Source organism: Spinacia oleracea, chromosome 1 (assembly GCF_020520425.1).
Source record: "Spinacia oleracea cultivar Varoflay chromosome 1, BTI_SOV_V1, whole genome shotgun sequence".
NCBI classification, from domain to species: domain Eukaryota; kingdom Viridiplantae; phylum Streptophyta; class Magnoliopsida; order Caryophyllales; family Amaranthaceae; genus Spinacia; species Spinacia oleracea.
Window position 1 is genome coordinate 107,707,222 of NC_079487.1, and position 10,386 is coordinate 107,717,607.

Here is a 10,386-nt window from a genome sequence, read left to right on the forward strand (position 1 = left end):
TCGCATTTTTTTTGAAAAAAGCACGACCAGTCACGACATGACAAAACACGCTAAATTTAGTAAAATTAGGTCTAGGCACGACGGCCAAACCCGACCCAGCACGACAGCCTGTGGACAGGGGTTGGACCCTAGCCATGTTTTGAACTTTTCAGCCCGACCCAACACGATGAAGAGTGGACATGGCTGGACTCGGCCCGTTTAGGTCCACAACTCACAGGCTCGGCCCGAAGTCCAACATGAAGCCCGGGCTACGACCATCTTTAAAAGGGAGTGGTTAAAGAACATACTAAGTATAAACTCCACCAAGTCGGTTTATTTACCCTAATTACCCCTTAATTATATGTTATGTATTGGAAAGCGACGGGAGTGCCTAAAAAGCATAGATATTGTTAATCTTAAACCAGTTCGAATGTTCAACCACTTGCGTATAGTTCTTTCTTTTACATACAAAGTATGCTGGATTACTAGTAGTATACGGAGTAGTTTTCTAACATAAGGACGCATAGGACCTTAAAATGAAAAATTTCACGTGAGTTACACTTACCAACGCGTGGTTGTATAATGCATTACTAAATTAACTATAATATAAGTTAAATAAAAAATGTATTACATATTGTGTAATTTCTTAGACCAACAGTAGGGGCTCTTAGATAACTCTTAAGGGGAGAGAAAAATTAAGAGGTGTGTTATATGGTGTTTGTTTTTTGGTTTAGAGAGAGTCACAAAGGACAAGACTGCAAATGATATAGTCGAGATTCGATCGATCTTAGGTATTACCCCTTCAAGACTTTACCAACTAAGTTAGTTGACATCTACATCATATTAATGTTTGTGAGTCTTTAATTTGGTGAATTATCTCACATTTCCCCTCATATGTATTGATTGGCTCGGGCTCAGACCTTAAGACTAACTAGTTTAAGTGCTCGGCTCCTGAAAAAGGAATGGGCGCTCGGCTGCTCGACCCCAAGACTACTCCTGAGAGCCGGGGTTGTACGCCACGGCGATTTATTAGACGTGATGCTAATTTAGTCAATTAGATGTTGCTATTTATTAGACATTATGGTGTATAATTACCAATTAGTCAATTAAGTTAGATGCTCCTAGAATGTTTATTTTAATTACCAGATTTACCACATGATATGTGTGCAAGAGAGAAATTCCAATTTAACAAGTTAATTAGGAAAAGGATCAAAGTGAGAATGAAGCTTGATTTGAGCCATCCTATATAAGCACATGGGTGTATCATGCTATGACTAATCCAAGGCCCCAAACAAGGAAGAAAAAGGAGCTAAATATTACTAACATAATTTGGAGTGTTCTCCTTTTATTACTTATTTATATTACGGAGTACTATATAATACTATATTATTATTGTTGGAATGCCATAACAAAAAAATATTATATTTTTGGAAATGCAGTACAAGATTCCAATGTTGGATAAAACCCAATTTTAGCACCGACGATGCTTGATTATACACGAAAAGAGTTAAAAATAACAAACTCCAAAACATATTCAAAGTTTTATGGAAAATGTACGACGTATATATAGGCGTAAGGATTACATTTTTGGATCCTTATCTAAATATGGGATTATTTTTATTTACGCTATTCACACTATGACTTTGACCATTTTGTGATTTATAAGTAATAAATATTATAGTTGGTAAGGTTATGTTAGATTCATATCGATATATATTTTATGAATATTAAACTTATTAAGAGTCAAAGTAATGTGTTGGAGTCCTTTCAAAAAAAAAAAAAAAAAAAATAGGCTTCATTCTATTGGACTTATTTTGATTGAACTTATATCTGAAAAAAAAACTTATTTTGTCTGAAATAGACTTATCTGTGTGTGACAATGTCTGAAAAAAACTTATTTTTGCTGAACTTATATTATCTGAACTTATCTGAACGTCAAAGTAAGTCGAACAGGACAGAGCTTAATATAAGTCAACCATAATGCAACAATTAGAGAATAAAGAAAGTATAAGAAGTTAAAATTAAAAATATTTGTTTATACAAATACTAAATACTCACTGACCAATATGCTATTTTTGCGTACATTTTAAATTCAATTTCAATTTAGGAAAATGAATTAAACGCCTACGGGCTTACCGCCTTAAGGACTCATGCTCCATTAATCCGTATACCATTACACGAATTTTAAAATACTCCTTGGACAGATACTCCGTATAAACCAGAGAGCCACATATTCAAGAAACATAACCACATAAGACATCCTCTTATTTTGGACATAAGTGTTTGGACTTATATTCTTGAACTAAAAGAAATTGAAACAAATTTCAGCTTTGAATTTAGTAAAGGAATATATCTTATGAATAGTTTAAGTTTGGGTCAATTTTCAGTAATATTCTAGTGTTTAAGTCTGTTTACAAACTAAAGTTTGAGGATGTCTCCTGTAACTTGTCTGGTGTTGTATCAGTGGATGACCAATGTTTTACTAGTAACGTTTTTATTTTTGTCAATCAAACAACTACCCGTATACTAATATTCAATTTTTCATTTTCTATGAATCCAAGGGTGCCAAAGGATTAAAAAGAAACCGTTTTACTCCATACTTGAAGCCAGTTTCAAACATCCTAAGAATTTTTCTAGACGACCAATCACGTATCGTGATATCGACATATAGATAATTCTAGGTAATATTAGCAAAATACAGATGATCTTCTCTTTTCACCATAAATATAACGTACGAAGTAGGTGCGGAGTATTATCTAATCCTTCCATGGTCCTTAGTAGCAGTGAAAGTGCAAAATCCTTTTCATGATTTTTGAAATGTCAACATATTTTCGCTTGGAAACTGCTCAGTTGTGGTGCACATGTTCATGAAGATTTCCACCTTGCACCAGAATTGACTAACTTGATATAGACATTCTTAAAATCCTCAAAGAATAAAGCCTGGTCATTCGCGTACTTTGTAATCCATCTGCACTTGATATAATGTTGCCATCAGGTATTAACACTTCAACAGCAGCAAGAACAAGTGATCAATACTCATGAAGATTTGGAGCACTAAAGTCGTGTTTGGTTCTATGGTTCTAAATAGTATGTGGTTCGAGAGGAGGACCACAGTGTAGAATAGGGAGATAAATGTGGCATTTCTTCCTTCCACGCATCGGAAAACTATTTTCACCCTTTCACCAACCAAACAGAGGGAAAAAAAGGAATACTAGCTTTCTTGGAAAATTATTTTCATCCCAACCAAAAACAATTAAGATTTGAGTGTGATGTTTAATAGGCTACACAACCATTATGCAACAAAACCTATATCTAAGGGTTCCAACAGCTACAAAGGTGCTATACCTATATAAGATGAGATCACCTATATGCTAGAAACTGTAGCATGTTAGGTTATAGATATGGACAGAACAGGAATAATGGTATGCTACATTATAATGCAATATCCGGCTTTAGAAAAAAGACAATTTCAGCCAACATATTGAAACATCAAAGAAAACAACTGCACACAAAAAAAACTGCAGAAAACGATGACGAAATATTGAAAGGGAAATTGACTAACCTTAAGCATTCATCATCCTCGACTAATGCACGATCTGAAGGAAGTCCAACCATACTAGACATTCCAGCTGCAGTAAAGGAACATCATATATTGAGAGCTATGAGCTCATAGAGTGGGGAATGCAGTATAAAAAGAATCCTAAGTAATTTCGGTTGAATTCCACTCAGCAATTTCAGTTGCAGAAGTTAATGTTGAATTCCACTCAGCAATTTCAGTTGCTGGAAAAGCACGAATCTGACTCTAATTCTCTTAGTATGTTAATCAAATAATTCAAGTTTTACAACCGTTTTCCTCTCAGTTGGATACACATATGCAAGTGCATTTGCCAATTGGGTTTCAGAGTTTACATCAAACACACAATGTTAGTAACTTCTTCCTCTTTACTTCTATAAAGTCTTATTAAATGGGATAATGCTCGTTAAAGAAGCCTTATATATCGGGAAAATGATACCATATATGACTGGGTATGACATCTGAAATGTTTGTAGACTCGTAGTTGAATATCTATCTACATGTGTGCTTAGCAATAGAAACTTAATGTGCCTTGAACTACTCACTCCGCCAAAACGGCTCTGAAACAAACAAAAAGGTGTGCCCCGCATACAGGGATGAGTAAGTGAGTAACAACAATTTATCTTCCTATATCCTTCTATTTGATTGTGTATTTGCAACTAGACCTGTCAAACGTGTCGGTCGGGTTGGGTTGTAAAAAATTATTTCCTGGTTCGGGTTGAATCGGGTTGGTCACTTTCGGGTTCGGGTTCACAAATGCTTGTTCAAGACCCATAACTTTTGGGTTCGAGTCGACCCAACTGGTTGAGAGATTTTAAAATGCGCATTATATTTTCATTAATTTAGGTGATAAATATACAAAATATGGGCACAAATTAACAAAATTTCCTACACAAGTTTATATTTAGTCAAATTCAACCATAAAATGACGTATAATTCAAATTAAGATCATATTACACACAACAATAGTAAAAACAACGTGTTTTATGCTTAAATTTTCTCATAATCTCATTTATTACTATAAATACAATGATTTTCAATCGGTCGGGTCCAAAACGGGTTCGGTGGGATTTTGACCCATTACTTTTCGGGTTACTCGGCGGAAAAAATCGGGTTACGGGTCACAAAATCTTGTTCAAGACCCAGTATTTTCGGGTTGGCTTCGGGTCGGTTTAAGGTTGGGTCGATTTTTGACAGGTCTATTTGCAACTCATAACACATTACACAAAAACAAGTACATGATGTGAACTGACTGACCTGACGAGAGCGGACTCTCTAGGAGTATTTTGTAATATGAATTGTCGAATTCGATGGGGCTTCCAAAACCTTTACTTCCAAGAGTATGAGCCCCAGACAGTGCAACAAGTTCTTGTGTGCTGCTCAAAAACCAGGTCAGGGCATAGATTAAACAAATAAACAAAGAAGAAAACAAATGCAAATGACACCACAGCAAGTTAAGCAATCATGTATAATGCAAACATTTATCATTTTAACCAGCGGTAATCAAAGAAATTGTACTATGCCAGAAACTTTGCTGGAAATTAATTGGGTTCTTAGTTACTTGAAATTATATAGATCTAGAAATGATCTCCAAGTTATCTGATCACTTCATAATTAAGGACTACGTATGGTTTACCCCAAAAACCTTTTACAATAGTTGTGTGATATCTATCCTCTATGATCCCTCAAAGAAGTGGATATATCTTTAAAATCCCATCATAATCGACATGCTTCAGGTTGCAGTGACTATAATCTCCAGATATTCCAAAATTATTATTCATAGAGAAAAGCACTTTATCTGGAACTTGGGCCTGATAACAAGCCGTCTGAATTACTCCGTACTAAATTTGTGCAGAAATCTCAGTAAGTAGGTTGGCCCAAAACATCCTCAAATTTAGTTGCAGGCTTCTGTTTGAAAAAGGTTCAAGGTTCTTACACTGGTAGTAATTAGTACTAGTAGAATCATACTAAAAAATTACTGACAGATTGATATACACCCCATTAGTATTAATATGCTACCTATAAATATCTAATGGATTTAAGCCAACACAATGGAACCCGTAAACTTGACTGTATTTTTCATATCAAGATATCAAAATAAGGCATAGCACAACGCCATAAAATACGATCTATGTCATCCGGTGCCATGAATCTTAGAATAAACCATAACAGATGAGGTGGTTTGACTGCCACATAGCCCAACTTGACTAAATATACAGTTTTAAAGAAGCTCATTCAAAGGATACGCACTCACGAAAAGCCTTTTGTTTGGAAACACTTCTTTAAGCTTGGTGCATCCAGTGACTCTTCAGGTAGTTTCCCTTCAGGATCAGGAGTCCTGTAAATGAAACAAGCAGAACATTAGAAGAACATGTGCAAAGGTGACCTAAAATTTATTTCTTTCCCCTGCGGACCTTGTCTTTTCTATTATAATAAAGAGATGAAATGTCAGTGCATAAGGGACGTAATGAATGGATGTTTTGACTCAGATTGAATTGAACCAACACTGAGTTTCGGTGTAGATCAGCTAAAAATGAAGGCCTACATGAATCACCATTCTTAGGGTTTTTAAACGTCCAAAAAAATATACAAGAATCAAAACAAATAGAATATTATCCACAGAAACTCTAAAGCAAGGGTAAAGAGATTACAGTGAATCAAGTCTCCCCAACCGAACTGGAATATCTGGGCCTCCACATATCGAAACTGCCTCAGCTCCTGCTACAGCAATCATGTCTGCCCAGGATACTAGTAGCACAACAAAACAAGAACCACATGATAAGAAATTGAAACACGTCCTCAAGAACTTTGCAACAGTTTTCTGGTACCATCTCACCTGACTGTCTCTCATCCACCACATTTTTGGCTTTCTCAATAATCTAAAACAGGTATCCACTATCAAGTTAGGTAAGGTTGATGTCATATTAAGGTCGACCAGTCATCACATGTAAAAAGTTACTCCATAGAAGTATAGAACATGATTTTGCAATAGCATGAAAAACATACTTTCCACAATAATGCAATTTCAAACATTCTGCATGACGTGAAATCCGTGTCTAGGCACGAACACAAATGTTACCTAATACGAAATTGTGAAGCATTTTGAGGTTGAAAGCGAGGATGAAGAAATAAGGGAGGGAACATGCCTTCAGAGACTTTTTGAGCCCTTTATTTTCAGGCCTCTCAAGTTCATATGTTATAGAGCCATTCATACCTCCTGCACAAAGATAGTATGAGAATAGTTAAACTTAGCAGTGATAGATTGGCTTAGGAGTTAGGAATAACCAAAGAGGAATAAGGCTTACCTGTGCTCTACAATTTTAACTTTTTACTATCATAGATACAAAAGTTCCTACTTAATGGGTTCAATAAATCAGGTTGCCGAGGCATCTGTTATGCTTATGTCTCTGTATCAGCAGATTCCAAAAGCACTTGACATTGTATTCACGAATTACATACGATGTAAGCCGTAATTACATTTTCTAAGGCATATGTTTATTTTATTGTCATCTTTATAGAACTTTCTATATTCCAGCAGTCCAGCTTAACCAAGTTGTACCAGAATTGGGTTACACACTAGGATAACAGTTCAGAACCAAGTTACAAGTGCTAGAACTCAATATAGGTCCCCTGAATACCTACCTGAATTGTCCCTGAGTTCAAAGGTTCCTGCATCATGAAACACTAGACGAAGTACACCAGCAGCCTTTCCTTTAGACAAAACCTTCCTTATCTCATCCTTTATAAGTACGTAATCAGGATCTCTGAGCCTTCATACATATCAAGAGGTTAAATAAAAAATGTTAAACAGCTCCCGGTGAATCCAAAATGATGAGTGATAGTATATTAGGACTGAATACTTAAACTAAGAAATTTTGATGTCATAAGATTGTTTTTGAGTTTAAACCAATGAAAATATTCACAGATTTGGAATGTTGTCATTTGTGAAGACATACTCAAGTGAGTCAAGAGACTCAAGATGCATGCTCAAAGAGAAATACTGGATCAAGTTGGTTATCCGAGATTGATTTTTGCAATTAATTACTCCATGTAACATGTTATACAAAGCAAAGTCGTGATATAAAGATATATTTAAAGTTCGTCCTAACCCATAGCCAATAGATAGTGGAGAAAGTCGAGGCAGGAAAAGTATATGCTGAAAAACACACATATAACCAGTGATTTGACAAGCTAGTTATGATACCTTAAGAGCAGTATCCAAATTTCACAAACTATGCTGAAAAACGTAGATGTAAATTATAAAGAACGGGCGGAATAAAATGGAAACATCTCATGATCCATTCAACATTATTAAAAGCACCAGGAGAGCATGTACTCACTCTTCTGCTTCAACATTGAAATCTTTGACATACTCTTGTGAAGGAAAAAGAAAAGGTAGAGTGACAGAAAGAAAAATGAGTCCTCTCCTTCCACACAAACCAACATTGCTGTAATTATCTGTGATTAAAGCACAAGCAATATGTCATAATTCGTCATTTCTACACAAAACCAAGATTGCATATTCGTAACCATTGACCATGTCAAGCATATGTTAATGCCTTAATGGCTCCTCTCCATTACCCTCATTTATTGCATTTTAAGTATAAATTAATCTAACTGATACTACCTAAACCTAGCAATAGGGTCATTCGGATTTCGTTAATTAGACTCTGCGGCTCTCATCATAGTAGACAGATGAAATAGTCAATTCAGTTTCAGTGTGGTTCAAATAATTCCAGTTCAGTATTATAGTGTCAATTAGCTAATTAGAATGTATAATAATCATTTTTGAATTGATTCGATTCAGATTAGAAAAAAGTGATTTCGCAATTGTAATTCAACCCTTCATCGTACCCTTCTCCCAGAAAAAACCCTAAAAACAATCTTTTGATAATTGTGTTCTTTAACTACAGAAGCTATTTCTTAAACACTCAACTAGAACAAATTACTGAAACATTTCGCATCGTACACATCTCAAATACCCACAGTAATCAAGGATTGGAGTATAATTTATTCAAATTAATAAATAAATATGAAGAAAAAACGCAATGATATCAAGAATTACCTGAAGTGGGTGGAAGTGCGAAGGGGGGAGTGAGAAACGGAGCTGCTTTGGCGCCAAAATGGACGGTTGACGGTGGATATTTGGCGGGAAATTTGAATTTGTTGAGGGAGGATGTCGATGATTGGGTGGCGAAAGAGCGGCATATTACTGTTGATTCGCCGCCGGGGGTGGTCATCTTCAGCGAACGGTCCAAAACATTTATCTGATCCATATTACAACTGCAATATTTTAAAATAAATAATAAATCATGTGTGTTTTAATGGGCTTGTTAATAAAATAAAACTTCTCGGGTAATTATGTTCGTCTTTCGTTACTTGACGATATCCGCCGAGGAGGGCGGAGAGGCTAATATCTGATATGTATTTCAAGATATATATCACCCCACTAAATTGACAAAAGAGAAATAAGAGAAAAATGAAAGTAGGTGACCTTTTTCAAAGAACAAATGCCATTCTTCAAAAACCAATGCCATTTTCCGAAAACGGATGTCATTTTAAAAAAAAATTGATTTTATCATTTAGTGTTTGTCTTATTCCTAGGGGTCGTTTGGTTGATCGTAGGAAGTAGAACTTCCTAGGAAGAAACTTTTCCCATGAATAAGCATTTCCTAAGAATTGAGTGATATTGTTTGGTTAAACATGGGAAGTAAATTCCCATAAATTCCCATGTGAAGTTCTACTCACCTAGGAGAATCTAGGTAAGCAACTTCCTCCATTTTGTAGGAATTAGAACTTCCTAGGAAGTGTGACTTCCCATGTTTTTGTCAACCAAACAAACCTAAAATCTTCCACTTCCTAGGAAGTTATACTTCCTATGGTTTTTCATGTCAACCAAACATCACCCTATTTTGTTGTTTAGTGGGTGATATGTATGTGTAATACATATCAGATATTGATTTATACTTCCTCTCCGTCGAGTATTAGTTTAAATTCCTCTCTCTCCTTTTTCTCCTATCTCGTCTTATGGAGTTTCATTTTTCTTAGCCGTTTAAGTTGAAAATAGTCTCTTTTTTTTATTTTTTTTTCCAGATATTAGATTATTTTCGACCCTTCTTCTTGTTTTTTTTCATTGCTTTATATTCATGTTTATCTTTTCTTTTTTTTTGTTCTTTTTTCGTTTGTTTTGTTCCCAATTTATTCTTGGGCTGTTCCCAATTTATTTGGATTTTTCCTAGATTTTCCTAGTTTCTTGATTCTCATCCATGGATGAGAATTTTATTTTTAAGGTTTCAATAATTGGGAAAGAGATTTGGATTTATACAGGTTTAGGGTTTATCATCAACTCGTCGATCGGAACAATTCGTGCGCAGATTGCGAAGAGATCTACTTGGAAAGATGCAAAAACATCGAAAATCACTGCTCGCGTCAAGCTAGAAGCGGTGGAGTACGAGCCGTGCTCAAAGATGCAAAATAGTGATTGTTTTGATTGTAACGTTTAAGTATTTTCTTTGAAATTGTAACATATGCAGATCTATTTTATCATTGTAGATGTAGTATGGCTCATTATTAATGATATTGTTCTTCCCCGTCAAAAAACAAAAAATGTTCGTCTTTCGTTCCACAAAAAGTTTTCTGTTTTTTTTCTGGGCATTTCACAAAATGTTTTCTATTTCTATTTTTAGCCATATATTTTTTCAACTTTTTCAGAAATTTGTGGCAAAAGGACAATACAAAAAAAAATCATAATTGTTTTTTCCCACCAACCCATCTTTTTTTTTCCTTTTTTTTTTTGTATTTGATTAAACAATCACTTTCTCCCATCCCCCAAA

At 35.1% G+C, this 10,386-nt stretch overlaps 1 protein-coding gene across 2 annotated transcripts; it reads right to left on the bottom strand.

Annotated features, from left to right (window-relative positions):
* Positions 1-2,552: 2,552 nt before the first annotated feature.
* On the bottom strand, positions 2,553-8,873 carry LOC110788379 (putative L-ascorbate peroxidase 6). 2 transcript variants are annotated; one of them, XM_021993013.2, is made up of 10 exons: positions 8,619-8,869; positions 7,894-8,011; positions 7,196-7,323; positions 6,700-6,770; positions 6,390-6,432; positions 6,205-6,301; positions 5,808-5,891; positions 4,811-4,929; positions 3,542-3,608; positions 2,553-2,947 (listed from the first exon to the last, which is right to left on the bottom strand). In XM_021993013.2, exons 1-10 carry the CDS (start codon positions 8,827-8,829, stop codon positions 2,845-2,847), a joined length of 1,041 nt encoding a protein of 346 aa, XP_021848705.1. In that variant the 5' UTR covers positions 8,830-8,869; the 3' UTR covers positions 2,553-2,844. The 2 variants fall into 2 exon arrangements, with proteins under 2 accessions (XP_021848705.1, XP_021848706.1); XM_021993014.2 differs by lacking the exons at positions 2,553-2,947; positions 3,542-3,608 and adding an exon at positions 3,628-4,113 and having other exon boundaries at positions 8,619-8,873.
* Positions 8,874-10,386: the final 1,513 nt, after the last annotated feature.